At 40.1% G+C, this 16,180-nt stretch overlaps 1 protein-coding gene across 1 annotated transcript in view; it reads right to left on the minus strand.

Moving 5' to 3' along the window:
• The window catches only part of MYH15 (myosin heavy chain 15), a 156,813-nt gene that overhangs the window by 24,564 nt on the left and 116,069 nt on the right, over window positions 1-16,180 (minus strand). Inside the window, 2 exon segments of the mRNA XM_032406238.1 lie at window positions 1,023-1,203; window positions 1,419-1,617. Coding sequence (XP_032262129.1) covers window positions 1,023-1,203; window positions 1,419-1,617 — 380 coding nt within the window.

Genomic DNA, 16,180 nt, shown 5'->3' on the forward strand with positions numbered 1-16,180 from the left:
ATAGAAATGTTGAATGACCCATTTACTGTACACATTTGTCCTAGCCACAATGGTTTCTCCTGATTCTGTGAGAATGGCAAACGATCTAAGAATTCTTGCTTCATGTCACTTGTATAACCTTCCATGAGATTCCAGAGTCCTGACAGCTCATCAAATCTGTCAGCAGCCACTTAGAATTGTTAGAAATCTCCTGGCTCTGAGGCAGGAACATTTTTTTTTTTTTTTTTTAATCCTGGCATGCTGGGAGAGTATGTGGCTTGGAGGGAACAGGAGAAGCAGGCAAGTGGTTCTGGTACACTAGGGAATGTTCATGTCTCCCCAGAATTCTGGCTATTGATGCTCTGAGAGTCCATTCTTTTGGACTTAGTATTATGGGTTCTATTGGGTCCCCACCAAAAGAGATGTGCTGAAGTCCTAACCCCAGATCTCTGAATGTGAACTTATTTGGAAATAGAGCCTTTACAGAGGTAATCAAGTTAAAAATGAGATCATTAGGAGGTGTCCAAATCCAATATGACTGATGTCCTTATAAAAAGGGAAATTTAGACACAAATACTAACAGAGGAAAGATGGTGTTAAGACATGGAGAGAGAATGCCATGTGAAGGCAGAGGATTGAAATGATGCAGCTCTAAGTTAAGGAAAACCAAAAGATTGCCAACAAACCACCAGAAGCTAGAAAACGGCAAGGAAGGATCGACCTACAAGGTTCAGAGGGAGCATGGCCCAGCCGACACCTTAGTTTCAGTCTTCCAGTCTTCAGTACTATGAGAGAATCAATTTCTGCTGTTTTAAGCCACCCAGTTTGTGGTCCTGAGTTGTAACAGCTCTAGGAAACTAATACATCTGGGAATGATTGAAGAGTGTGCCAATTGCTCTGCTGCCAAAGACTCTCCCAGTGCCTTATATGCCATACCCAAGCCCTGACATGGCAACTATGTATGGTCCAAGGCTGAAAAAGAGGTGGAAACAATGGCCTTCACACAGCTGATGCAGCTAATGGGGAGAGTTTATGGGCCTCACCTGGGTATGGAAAAGATTGATTCTCTCCGTGGCCTGCAGGAGCCCTTCCTCTGCCTGCTTGTACAAGGACCTCAGTTCCTCCAGCTCGGACTGGAGAAGAGAGTTGTGCCTCTCAGCCATAGCCACCTGCTCCTTCAGCTCACTGCTCAGGTGTGTGCTGTCATCTAGCTGCACCCAAAGGGTCCTGCGAGAGAAAACACAGGCCTGGGGCACAGATTGCTCTGAGTTCAATGGGATATGCACCTGCATGCATGCTCTGAGCAAAGCTCCACCAATTTAAATTTAAGTATGTTCCTGCTCTCTTGAAGGATTAGATTTGTTGCCCTTACTTTTATTGCTCAACACAATCTGTCTCTTGGTTTGTTTATTACCTGCCCCCATATTACAATCTGAAATACCTTGACCTGAGTCTGAAGCTGGCCCAGGGATTTGGTTGCCTCTGACACCTGCCAGTTGGCACAGCTAAGCTGGAGTTCCATCTCACTGAGGTCCCCTTCCACATTCTTCTTTAGCCGGATCGCCTCAATTCTGCTTCTAGTTTCAGAATCCAGACTAGACTGCAGGGAGTCAATAGTACTTTGCTGGTTCCTCCTAATTTTAGAATAACATTCAGGGGAAAAAAATCATGCACCCAAATTAAGAAAGGTTACCTGCTGTGTACATAATAGTTTAGGAAACAGAAAAAAAAGTAAAAATTCAAGAAAAAGTCTGGGTAATTAACAAAATGAATCTAAGGGGTTGTCATTTTAAAAACATAGAGGTTGGGGCACTTGGGTGGCTCAGTCAGTTAGGTGACCAACTCTTGAATTCGGCTCAAGTTATGATCTCAGGGTTCTGGGATCAAGCCCTGTGTCCAGCTCTGCACTCAGTGGGGAGTCTGCTTGAGATTCTTTCTCTCCCTCTCCTTATGCCCCTTGCCCCACTTTCAGGCTCACACATGCTCTCTCTCTCTCTCTCTCTCAAATAAATAAATAAATCTTTAAAAAAAAATAGAGGTTGAAGGGTTAGGTTAGTGAAGGTTAACGAGCATCATAACAGATTAAGATTCCCAGGACAACTTCCCACAAGAATCAAGGAAAGTACCAGAATCTTCATGAGGTTCCAGTGGGGCAGCCTTAGCCTTATCTAAGATGCCCTAGAGGACAGCATAGGGCAAACACCTGGATTTCCTAGAGTGGCTAAGGAAGAAGGAAGGATGTTCTTCCGACAGCCATAATATTTAAACTACTTTCAATGGTGAAACATATGTGAACAAGGCAAGAAAGAACTACCCAGGCTAAAGTCTCAAGGACCACCAATACTGCTCTAATGGCCTGTAGATGCTTAGCTCTTCTGTAATAGCATGGTTATCTTTCTCTAGGAGTTGGAGTACAGTCAATGGTAGGCTGAGAAAACCAGCTGCTGTGTAAGGATTAAGTTGCCTCAAATTCCTTCCTAACAACAAAGCCCTATGCTGAAATTATGTTTATAAAGTGACAGAAGCTTAGACAATAAATGTGTGTTCAGAAAAGCCATGAAAAAGTCTGGGGAACTCATGACAACCATTTCCCAGGCTTCTTGCTGTTAGTTTGGGACTTTGTGACTGAATCCTGGCCACTGGATTATGGACAGAAATGTTTCCAGGCCTTGCCCATACAACATTTTCACTTGTATGGTCTAGTACTCCCCTTTTCCTCATCTATGGCAAACTTGGTGGCCATATATAGAAGATTGTGGCATCGCAAGATGGAAGGAACCTGGGTTCTTGAATGACTTTGAAGAATAGTGGCTCACTCTCTAGCCTAGCCTACATTGGACTTGGACATAAAACAAAGATAAACTTTGATAGTTTTAAGTCATCAAGATTTGGTGTTTGTGAACCAGGACAGGTTAACTGCTATAACAAAAACATGCCCTGTTAAGTTTACCTTATGAAACAGGACTTAGTGCTGTACAGACAAGACAGAGGTGGGAAGAGTCTTCCTATTCTTTTAGAGCCCATTATCACAAATAGCAGGAATGTACTCATCTTGGATCAGAATTAGGTCTGCATTGAAATGTCATTGAACCTGTGTCCTGAGCTCAGAGGCCAATCAGGAAGGCATATAGCCCACATGGGGTAGGAGTGTGGTTAGAGTTTTCAATTGGATGACAGGGGGAGGGGCCACTTGTCATGACCACTTTTCTCTCCATTGGTGGGACGAAGTCTCACAAGTAGTTATGGAAATGTATGGGAGAAGTAAAGCCCAGAGTTAGCACCTCTCCTCTGCGAACCCCATGTCCCTGTGCCCCACAAGTTGAGGTCAGCCTCTCATATCTATTCTTATGTCCTGGACTTCTGTTCAGCTTCCATTCAGAATCCTACAGGGATGCCAGTATATAAACTTAACAGAGACTGTTATGGCTGAATATGTACCTCCCCATTTATATGTTGAAGCCCTAAACCCCAGTACTTCAGAATATAACTATCTCAGAGATATGGCCTCTAAAAGAGGTGATTAAGGTAAAATGAGGCTGTTGGGTGGGGCCTAATTCAATCTGATTTGTGTCCCTATAGAAAGAGAAAATTTGGACACACACAAACACACCAGGGATGCACATGCACAGAAGAAAGATCATGTGAGGACACAACAAGAGGGCGGCCATCTGTAAGCGAAGGAGAGGCCTCAGGGGAAACCAAACCTGCCAACACCTTGATTTTGGACTTGCAGCTTCCAGAATTGTGAGAAAATAAATTTATGCATTTAAGCCACTCAGTCTGCATTTCATTATGGCAGCCCAAGCAGACTTCGACACGGACTCACATTCTCAACATCACTAAAAGCTTTAAGACACTTCTTTGTTTTACACTGAGAAAACTTATTTTTGCCACAGCTGACTCTCCTTCTGTAGGAACACTAAAGCATTCCTAGTTTGGTGTCAAAATCCTCTGTAGAGAGATACATTCTACTTAAGCAATGTTGCAAACTGTATTTTTCTACAGTTGTTTATGAATCTTCATGAGAGCCTGCAGACAGTAGAAATTACTGTGGTTTGGGAGGCTTGGATAGGATACAGGCCTAGAGAATGGCCTCTACACTATCAATACATTTCATGTATAGTTATATTTTAAAATGAAAACTCCTCCAAGTACCTTTAAAAAAAAAAAATGAAGCTCTCAGGACCAGAACAATATAGTAAGAAGTTCTTCCCCTCACCCCCAGAAATGTGGAAGACAATTTGAAAAAGGAAACCAAACGCAAAAAAAAAAAAAAAAATCAGTGTAAAAACTTAAAACTTAAGGAGGGAGACCATCAATAAAACAAAAAGGCAACCTACTGATTAGGAAAAGATATTTGCAAGTGATGTATCCAGTAAGTGATTAAGATCCAAAATATATAAATAACTTATACAACTCAACACCAAAAATAATAATAATAATGATAATAATCTGATTTAAAATGGGCAAAAGACATGGACATTTCTCCAAAGAAAACCTATAGATAGCCAACAGACGCAACAGATGCTCAACATCACTCATCATCAGAGAAATGCAAATCAAACCCACAATGAGATATTACCTCACACATGTGAGAATGGCTAAACTCAAAAACAAAAATAATAAGCATTGGTAAGGATGTGGAGAAGAAGAACCCTCATGCACTGTTGGTGGGAATGCAAATTTGTGCAGTCACTATGAGAAACAGTATGGACATTCCTCAAAAAAATCAAAAATAGAATTACCATATGATCCAGTAATTCTACTACTGGATATTTACCCAAAGAAAACAAAAATATTAATTCAAAAAGATATATGTACTGCTATGTTTATTGCAGCATTATTTACAATAGCCATGATATGGAAGCAACCCAAGTGTCCATCAATAGATGAATGGATAAAGAAGATGTGGTACAGACTTCCAGGGGGAGATGGTGGGGTAGGAGGACCCTAAACTAACCTCATCCCATGGATACAACTAGATAATAACACATCAGTGTAAATAAACCAGAAAACAAAACACAGACTGGAAGAACTGACTCTCCACAGGTGAAAGTTGAGAAAAGACCACATGGAGGAGAGTAGGAAGGGCAGAGACATGGTTGGGACCTAAATGGACCTATGGGATTGTCCACAGTAGTGAGGAACATAGAGATGAGGGAAACAGACCCTCACCCCAAGCACCCCAGGCACGAGGAACTTGCATGGGAAAGACAAATCCCCATAACATTTGGCTTTGAAAACCAGAGGAGCCTGGCTTCACAAGTTCTTACAACTGGGCTTAGTACCTGGAACTTTAAAAATCAGTGGGATGGGTTCTGGGAGAGCAATGGAAAACTGAAGCCCATCCTTAAAGAGACTGCATGACAAACAGCCCCTCAAAGATACAGCATAGAAGCAGCAGTTTGAAAAACACCTGGGCATCCAAATTGGCAAGGAAGAAGTAAAACTTTCACTATTTGCAGATGATATGATACTCTATGTAGAAAACCAAAAGACTCCACCAAAAAATTACTAGAACTAATACATGAATTCAGCAAAGTTGCAGGATATAAAATCAATGTGCAGAAATCTGTTGCATTTCTATATACCAATAATGAAGCAGCAGAAAATGAAATCAAGGAATCAATCCCATTTGCAATTGCACCCAAAACAATAGGATACCTAGGAATACCTAACTAAAGAGGTAAAAGATCTGTACTTTGAAAACTATAGAACACTTATAAAAGAAACTGAAGAGGACACAAAGAAATGGAAAGGCATGCCATGCTCATGGATTGGAAGAACAAATATTGTTAAAATGTTTATATTACCCCAAACAATCTACACATTTAATTCAATCCCCATCAAAATACCACCAGCATTTTTCACAGAACTAGAACAAATAATCCTAAAATTTGTATGGAACCACAGAAGACCCCAAATAGCCAAAGCAGTTCTGAAAAAGAAAAACAAAATTGGAGGGATCACGATTCCAGATTTCAAGCTATATTACAAAGCTGTAGTCATCAAGACAGTATGGTACTGGCACAAAAACAGACACATAGATCAGTGGAATAGAATAGAGAACCCAGAAATGGACCCACAACTCTATGGTCAGTTAATCTTTGACAAAGCAGGAAAGAATATCCACTAAAAAAAGTTTCTTCAACAAATGGTGTTGGGAAAACTGGACAACATGCAGAAGAATGAAACTGGACCACTTTCTTATAACATACACAAAAATAAATTCAAAATGGGTGAAAGACCTAAGTGTGAGACAGGAAACTATCAAAACCCTAGAGGAGAACACAGGCAGCAACCTCTCTGACATTGTCTGTAGCAACTTCTTACTAGACACATCGCTGGAGGCAAGGGAAACAAAAGCAAACATGAACTACTGGGACTTCATCAAGATAAAACAAGCAAAGGCAACAATCAACAAAAACTAAAAGGCAGTCTACTGAATGGGAGAGATATTTGCAAATGACATATCTGCTAAAGGGTTAGTATCCAGAATCTATAAAGAACTTATCAAACTCAACACCCAAAGAACAAATAACCCAGTTCAGAAATAGGCAGAAGACATGAATAGACACTTTTCCAAAGAAGACATCCAGATGGCTAACAGACATATGAAAAGATGCTCAATGTCACTCATCATCAGGGAAATAAAAATCAAAACAACAATGAGATATCATCTCACACCTGTCAAAATGGCTAAAATAAACAACACAAGAAACAACAGGTTTCGGTGAGGATGCAGAGAAAGGGGAACCCTCTTGTACTGTTGATGGGAATGCAAATTGGAGCAGCCACTCTGGAGAACAGTTTGGAGGTTCCTCAGAAAGTTAAAAACAGAACTACTCTATGATCCAGCAATTGCACTACTAGGTACTTACTCAAAGGATACAAAAATACAGATTCAAAGGGGTACATGCACCCCGATGTTTATAACAGCATTATCAACAATAGCCAAACTATGGAGAGAGCCCAAATATCCATCGACTGATGAATGGATAAAGAAGATATGGTATATATATATGCAATGGGTTATTACTCAGCCATCAAAAAAATGAAATCTTGCCATTTGCAACAACGTGGATGGAGCTAGAGTGTATTATGCTAAGTGAAATAAGTCAGTCAAAGATAAATACCATATGATCTCACTCATGTGGGATTTAAGAAAGAAAACAGATGAACATATGGGAAGAGGTAAAAAATGAGAGAGGGAAACAAGCTATAAGAGACTCTTAACAATAAAGAACAAACTAAGGGTTGATGAAGGGAGGTGGATGGGGGGATGGGCTAGATGGGTGATGGGTATTAAAGAGGGCATTTGTTGTGATGAGCACTGTGTGTTGTAGGTAAGTGATGAATCACTGACTTCTACTCCAGAAGCCAATATTGCATTATATGTTAACTAACTAAAATTTAAATTAAAAAAAAAATGCCTGGGGTATAAGGGAAGATTTATTTGCTCATCTTCATAAGGCCACTACTTTTAAGAGCAGGACACATAGCTGATTTTCCTAACACATAGGAACAGACACAGAGAGTTAGACAAAATGAGTAGAGGAATATGTCCCAAATGAAAGAACAGGGCAAATTCACAAAAGAGCTTAACAAAACCAAGATAAGTAATATGCCTGAAAGAGAATTTAAAGTAATAGTCATGAAGATACCCACAAGAGAGTGGGTGACCTTAGTGAGGCCCTCAACAAATAGATAGGAAGCATAAAAAAGAAAGAGATGAAGAACTCAACAACTGAAATTAAAAATACACTAGAGGGAATAAATAGTAGACTAGAGGAAGCAGAAGAACAAATCAGCAACGTGGAGGATAGAGTAATGGAAAGAAATCAACCTGAACAGGAGAGAGAAAAAAAAAAACAACTGAAAATAGACCTAGGGAACTCAGTGACACCATCAAGCATAATAACGTTCGCATTATAGGGATTCCAAAAGGAAAAGAGAGAGAAAAGGGGGCATAAAATCCATCTGAAGAAATAATAGCTGAAAATGTCCTGAATCTTGGGAAAGAAAGAGAAATCCAGATCTAGGAGGCAATGAGAGTCCCCAAGAAAATCAATCCAAGGGGGTCTACACCAAAACACATAGTAACTAAAATGGCAAAAAGTAGTGATAACAGGAGAACTTTAAAAACATAAAGAGAAAAGAAAACAGTTACATACAAGGGAAACCTCATAAGGCTATCAGCTGCTTTTTTAGCAGAAACTTTGCAGGCCAAAAAGAGAGTGGCATGATAGATTCAAAGTGCTGGAAGAAAAAAACCTATAGCCAAGAATACTTAATCCAGCAAGGCTACTATTCAGAATAGAAGGAGGGATAAAGAATTTTCCAAACAGGGAGTGCCAGCTCATACTCCCTGTTCTTTCTCTCCTCCCAGGGCACCAGGCGCATGAGTTATAGGAACTCATGACAATTAAAGCAGCCCTACAAGAAATGTCAGAGACTTTTTGAATGGAAAGACTATAAGGAGGAATGAGAAAAGTAGGAAGCACAAAAGCAGTAAAATTAAGTATATCTATAAAAATCAGTTAAGGGACTCACAATATAAAAGGATGTAAAGCACTACACTATATACCTAAAATGTGGAGGGGAGAGGAGTAAAGAATGGGTTCAAATTTAAGGGGCCATGAACTAATTTGGATTGCTATATGCATGTTATATATAAACCTGATGGTAACCACAAATCAAAAACCAGTAATAGATATGCAAAAAATAAAGAAAAAGGAATCCACGTATATCACTAAAGAAAGCCAGCAAACCATGAGAGGGAAGAGCAAGAGAAGAAAGGAACCAAACTACAAAAACACCATAAAACAAGTAACAAAATGGTGCTCGGTACATACCTATCAGTAATTACTCTAAATGTAAATGGACTAAATGCCCCAATCAAAAGACAGAAGGTGACAGAATGGATAAAAAAGCGAGACCCATCTATATGCTGCCTACAAGAGACTCATTTCTGACCTAAAGACACAGATTGAAGGTGAAGGGATGGATGTGGCCATGTGGCTCATCTTCACTGTCATCTCCTTCGCACCACTCCTCTGGCTCTACTGCCAGCCTGACAGTGCCACCTACCCATAATGCAGCCTCAGCAAGGAGGAGGGTACATCCAGCCCTGCTGCAACAGCTCCTTCTTCCACCCTGGCTTACTGTCTAGGACTGGTCTAGGACTAAGCTGCATATGCACATGCTCAGCAAGAAGCAGTACCCTAGGGCCACAAAGGTGTCTGCAGGACTACAGAAAGAGGGCTGGGTGCAGCAGCAGGGGGTATGCAAATGCAGGAAGAGCCAGAGGACAGCAGCCTGATGTGGGCGGGGATGGCAGCCACTCATATACTACGCCAGGGTCTAGCCAGGGTCAACTTGGGAGCACTGGCTGCTGGAGGTCCATGCCCCAGCAGGGGCCCGTCAGGTGTCAGGTCACACTCCCTGTTCTCTCTGTCCTGCTGAGGTGTCAGGCACACAGCAGCGTTTGCCGAGGCAAGGTGGCCTAGGTGCGCCAGAGTGCTTCACCTTCATGTTGGCAGTGATGGATGTGTTGCTGCTCCGCTGGTTCCCCTTCTTCTTCAACTACAGCCTGCAGGGCATCTGCCCCAAGGCATGCCAGGTGAGGACCTGCTCTTCAAGTTCCTTTTCTGGATTGGCTACTGCAACAGCTTGTTCAACCTGGTCATCTTCATCATCTTTAACCAGGACTCCAGTGTTCCTTCAAGCACATCCTCTTCTATTGTGGAGAAGGGGCTTCAGGCAATGAGCTGCATTCCCCACCTGGCAGAGACCCTAGGCAGCTACCTGCAGAGAAGTGGGAAGGCTGACCCCCAGGAGAAAGTGGGGGCAGCTTCCCGAGAGACCCAGGGATGGATTGGCCTCTAGGCCACAGTGGATGGTAGGGCAGGGCAGGAGTCTCTGAGAGACTGCAGGGCATCTGTGGAGGGGAGACAAGAGAGGGGCAATCCCTCTGCCTTCCCATCTCAACAGAGGGCTACTTCTGGGACTCTGGGCCTGGATCTGGCTTTGGGAGCCATGCGGTGGTGTAGCTGTGAGGTCAGGGTCTTAGACAGCAGAGGCAAATGCAGCCTCCCACACAGGTGAGAAAGGAGCCCCCATCAACACACACCACTACCCCGATCCACCTCTGAGCAAGAGCTGACTTCCTCAAGACCTAGTACGGGCAGCTGTCTTGGGGGAGGAAAGAGGGCACTGACAATCTTTGGTTACTGAAATTATTTAAATGTTTGCCAAAATTGATAGCCAAAACAGCCAAACTATTTTCTAAATAAACCTTTGTAATACAAAAAAAAAAAAAAAAAAAAAGTGAAGGGATGGAATAGCATTTACCATGCAAATGGCAGTCAGGGTAGCAATATTTATATTGGACAAAATAGACTTTAAAGCAAAAACTGTAACATGAGACAAAGAAGGACACTGTATAATCATAATGGGAACAATCCAACAAGAAGATATAACAGTTGTAAATATTTAGGTACCCAACATGGGAGTACCCAAATACCTAAAGAAGCTAATAACAAACATGAAGGAAGTAATTGATAATAATACAGTAATAGTAGGGGACTTTAACACCCCACTTACATCAATGGATATATCATCCAAGCAGAAAATCAACAAGGAAACAGTGGCTTTAAATGATATACTGGACCAGAGGGACTTAACAGATATATTCAGAATATTCCATCCTCAAACAGCAGAATACCCATTCTTTTCAAGTATACATGGAACAGTCTCCAGAACAGATCACATATTAGGCCACAAAACAGATCTCAATGAATTCAAAAGACTGAAGTCCTATCATGCATCTTGTCTGACCACAAAACTAGAAAACAATCAGAAGAAAAAATCTGGAGAGAACACAAATGCATGGAGGTTAAATAACATACTACTAAATAATGAATGGGTCAACCAAGAAATCAAAGAAGAAATTTAAAAAATACATGGAGACAAATGAAAATGAAAACACAAACATCCCAAAATCTTTGGGATGCAGCAAAAGCTGTTCTACGAAGAAAGTTTATAGCAATACAGGACTACCTCAAAAAGCAAGAAAAATCTCAAACAACCTACGCCTACACCTAAAGGATCTAGAAAAAGAAGAACAAACAAAACCTCAAACCAGTAGAAGGAAGGAAATAATACAGATTAGAGCAGAAATAAAACAAATTAAAAATAATAGATCAATGAAACCAGGAGCTAGTTCCTTGAAAAGAGCAACAAAATTGATAAACCTTTAGCCAGACTCATCAAAAAGAAAGAGAGGACTCAAATAAACAAAATCAGACATGAAAGAGAAATAACAACTGACACCACAGAAATACAAAGGACTGTAAGAGAATATTATGAAAAATTATATGCCAACAAACTAGACAATCTAGAAGAAATGGATGAATTCCTAGAAACATATAACCTCCCAAAACCGAATCAGGAAGAAATAGAATTTTTTTTTTAGAAACAGAAAATTTGAACAGACCAATTATCAGCAATGAAATTGAATCAGTAATCAAAAAACTCCCAACAAACAAAAGTCCAAGACCAGATGGCTTCACAGGTGAATTCCACTAAAAGTTTAAAGAAGAGTTAATATCTAATCTTCTCAAACTATTCCAAAAAATAGAAGAGGCAGGAAAACTTCCAAATTCACTCTATGAGGCCAGCAGTACCCTGACACCAAAAGCAGATGAAGACATTACAAAAACAGAGAACTATAGGCCAGTATTTCTGATGAACATAAATGCAAATATCCTCAACAAAATATTAGCAAACCAAATCCAACTATACTATATATTGAAAAAATCATTCATCATGAACAAGTGGGATTTTTTCCTGGGATGCAGGGGTGGTTCAATATTTGCAAATCAATCAATGTGATATAGCACATCAACATCAAAAGAAAGGATAAAAACCATAGATCTTTTCAATTGATGGAGAAAAAACATTTGACCAAGTACAACATCCATTCATGAAAAAACTCTCAACAAAATAGGTTTACAGGGAACATACCTGAGCATAAAAAAGACCACATATGAAAAACCCACAACTAACATTATACTCAATGGTGAAAAACTGAGAGCTTTTCCCCTAAGATCAGGAAAAAGACAAAGATGTCCACTCTCATCACTTTTATTCAACACAGTACTGGAGGAGGGAGTCCTAACCACAGCAATTAGAGAACAAAAAGAAATAAAAGGCATCCATATTGGTAAGGAAGAAGTAAAACTCACTATCTGCAGATGATACTACATATAGAAAACCCTAAAGACTCCACCAAAAAACTACTACAACTGATAAATTAATTAAGTCATAGGATACAAAATCAATATACAGAAATCCATTACATTTCCATACACTAATAATGAATAGAAAGAGTAATTTTAAAAATCCCATTTACGATTACACCAAAATAATAAAATACCTAGGAATAAACTTATCCAAAGAGGTGAAAGGCCTGTACTCTGAAAACTATAAAACATTGATGAAATAAACTGAAGATGACACAAATAGAAAGTTATTCCACGCTCATAGATCGGAAGAATAAATATTGTTAGAATGTCCATACTAGCCAAAGTAATCTACAGATGTAATTCAATCCCTATCAAAGTACCAGCAGCATTTTTCACAGAACTAGAGTAATCCTAAAATTTATATGAAACCACAAAAGACCCCGAATAGCCAAAGCAATCTTGAAAAGGAACAAAACTGGACATATCACAATTCCAGATTTCAAGATCTACTACAAAGCTGTAGTAATCAAAACACTATGATACTGGCACAAAAACAGACAAATAGATCAATATAACAGAATAGAGAGCCCAGAAATAAACGCATGATTATACGGTCAGTTGATCTGTGACAAAGAAGGCAAGAATACACAATGGGAAAAAGTTTCTTCAACCAATGGTGTTGGGAAAACTGGACGGCAACATGCAAAAGGATGAAACTGGCCCACTTTCTTACACCATTTACAAAAATAAACTCCAAATGGATTAAAGCCCTAAAAGTGAGACCTGAAACCATAAAATTCCTAGAAAAGAGCACAGTAGTAATTTCTCTTACATTGGCTTTAGCAACATTTTTCTACATATGTCTCTTTAGGCAAGGGAAGCAAAAGCAAAAATCAACTATTGGGACTATCTGAAAATAAAAAGCTTTTACACAGCAAAGGAAAACATCAACAAAACTAAATGACCACCTACTGAAGAGACATTTGTGAATGACAAACCAGTAAAGGGTTAGTATCCAAAATATCTAAAGAACTTACACAACTCAACACCAAAAAACCCCAAATAATCCAGTTAAATAATGGGCAGAAGACATGAACAGACATTTTTCCAAAGAAGACATCCAGATGGCCAACAGACACATAAACAGATGTTCAGCATCACTCATCATCAGGGAAATGCAGATAAAAACCGCAATGAGATATCACCTCACACCTGTCAGAATGGCTAAAATCAAAAACACAAGAAATAATAAATGTTGGTGAGAATGTGGAGAAAAAGGAACACTTGTACACTGTTGGTGGGAATACAAACTGGTACAGCCACTATGGATAAGAGTATGGAGGTTCCTCAAAAAATTAAAAATACAATTACCCTATGATCCAGTAATTCCACTACTGATTATATACCCAAAGAAAACAAAACCCCTAATTTGAAAAGATGTATGCACTCCTATGTTTACTGAAGCATTATTTACAATAGCCAAATTATGGAAGCAGCCCAAGTGTCCATCAATAGATAAATGGATAAAGAAGACGTGGTGTGTGTGTGTGTGTGTGTGTGTGTGTGTAATATTACTCAACCATAAAAAAGAAGGGACTCTTGTATCAATCCAGAGGGTATAACAGATGGATCTAGACGGTATAATGCTAAGTGAACTAAGTCAGTCAGAGAAAGACAAATACCATATGATTTCACTCTATGTGGAATTTAAGAAACAAAACAAATGAACAAAGAAAAAAAGAGACAAACCAAAAAACAGACTCATAACTATAGAGAACAAACTGATGGTTACCAGACAGGAGGTGGGTGGGGGATGGGTGAAATAGGTGATGGGGATTAAGAGCACACTTATCGTGATGAGCACTGAGTAATGTACAGAATTGTTGAATCACTATATTGTACACCTGAAACTAAGACAACACTGTATGTTACATTTTTTTTAACTTTAGAATTTAAAAAAAAACCTCAACACTTGAAAAAACCTTAGAATTAAAGAAAAAAAAACTTTAAAACCTTAATGGTTTTAAATGGACAACCAATTCAATAGGTCAATTTTTTTCTCTTGCAATATTGTTTATCTATATCAGAGAAATTGAAGATTTTCCTTAATTCTAATATATAGGATTTAGCTTTAAAATGGTTAACAAAGAATATTCCTAACTAAATACCATGTCTGTGTTTGAGATCCTGTTTCTTAAAGACATGCTAAAATATTTTACTTAGAAACGAGAAAAGACTCAAACATATTCTTCTGGCAGAAACTCAGACAGTAAATGAAATTAAGTTTGATGGTGCTTATAAATTAAGACTGTGTGAAGTTTGGTATCACTGGGTTCTGAGGAACAGACCAAAGGGAAGGAAAACATGATGGAACGTTACCAGACCCCCCCAAAGCTAGAGGCCAGGGGTGGGCAAACTAGGAGCTATGGGCCAAATCCAGCCATGCCCATTTGATTTCCTATTGTCTATGGCTGCTTTCAAGCTACAGCGGCAAAGCTGAGTAGAGACAGAGACCCTATGGCCTGAGAAGCCATAAATATTTACTACTGATGCTGCTTGGGGGTTGCTAGCCCAAACTACGGCACCTTGGCATATTAGATTTCTTAAGCTCAAGGAGTTTGAGAAAACAACAAAAGCAGGAAGATCACTCTAAACCCCTCTGGCCTTCTACCCTGAATGCAGGAGATAAATCTCGCATGTGAAAGATACCCTCCTCCTCTACAGAAAGAAGGGACCTGTCCTTACCACCAAAGAGGGAATTTAGGGCCAAGAAGTCTGTATAAACAGACCTTGCTAATTCTTCAGCATTTACTACCCCTAGCCCAATTCCCCAAGCCTTGTCAATTCTTCACAAGTTCATTGTTTCTTTGTCTAAAAGCTGTAAAAGCTTCCTACTCTGGTCGTGTCTCTGGGTCTTCATCCTCTTGTGAAGGCCCCCATGTACATGTAAAAATTTGATAACATGTGTATACTATTCTCCTGCTACTCTGTCCTAAGTCAGTTTAATTCTTAGGATCAGCCAGAGACCCAGAGAGGGTAAGGAGAATTTTTGGCTCCCCTACACTATCTGATCCTAAACAGAAGGTTTGTTCAACCCTTCCGTAGGTGATAAACCAAAGCAAGCTAATGCATTTTGACAGACTAAGGAATTTCAGTGTCTCATTCCCAAAAGCTTCCCCAGCACCTCTCTGGGTGTGTCTGGGGAGAGCTGAATACAGGGCAGGTGCACCCTGGCTGGGGGCCAGTGAGAAGACATATGTTTCAGCATTTCCCTGAAGATCCTGAGCTAGAGGACGGATCCAGTCAGTGGTCTCTGAAAATTCAAGACACACCTGACTCATTTGTTTTCAACCCAGTTCTGAGTCTTCCATTGGAACTTGACTTGGGCGACAGTTATGGCCACTAGCTGGTCTTCCTGCTAGCTGCCATCATTCCTCTATCTAGGATGGAGAGGACCAAAGCCACCCACCAAAACTCCTCCTCTCCTCCCATCAGTGACTGCATCATCACCTCCCTACCTCCAGCTATGTTAATTAGAACCTTGTAGAAGTTTTTTGTTTTTTTGGTTTTTTTTGGTTTTTTTTTAAAGAAAGCCCTATCAAATCCATAAAAGTTAAGGAACTCCCTACAAGAATAGTAGGCACAGTGTCTGGCCAACTTGAAGTGCTCAAATATGTGTTTAACAAGTGAAACATAGGACACATACACCAGCTGCTCAGACTTCACCACCAACAGGCCTCCAGCTCACTGAGGATTCATCCTCACCGAAAGGCAGCGCAAGCTCAGCAGCAGAAGAGTTGAATGAATCACGCAGCTTGCAGCACTATCCGGGGCTCTGTCCTCGCCTCGGAGTCTCTGCTGCTTTCTTTGGTCCCCTCGACTTCCTGGGTCCTGCCTCGCTGGCCTCCTTCAGTTTCTGCGGCCTTTCCCAAGGTTGATGTGGACAGAGGACC

This window comes from Phoca vitulina, unplaced genomic scaffold (genome assembly GCF_004348235.1).
Source record: "Phoca vitulina isolate PV1807 unplaced genomic scaffold, GSC_HSeal_1.0 scaffold8, whole genome shotgun sequence".
Classification (NCBI taxonomy): domain Eukaryota; kingdom Metazoa; phylum Chordata; class Mammalia; order Carnivora; family Phocidae; genus Phoca; species Phoca vitulina.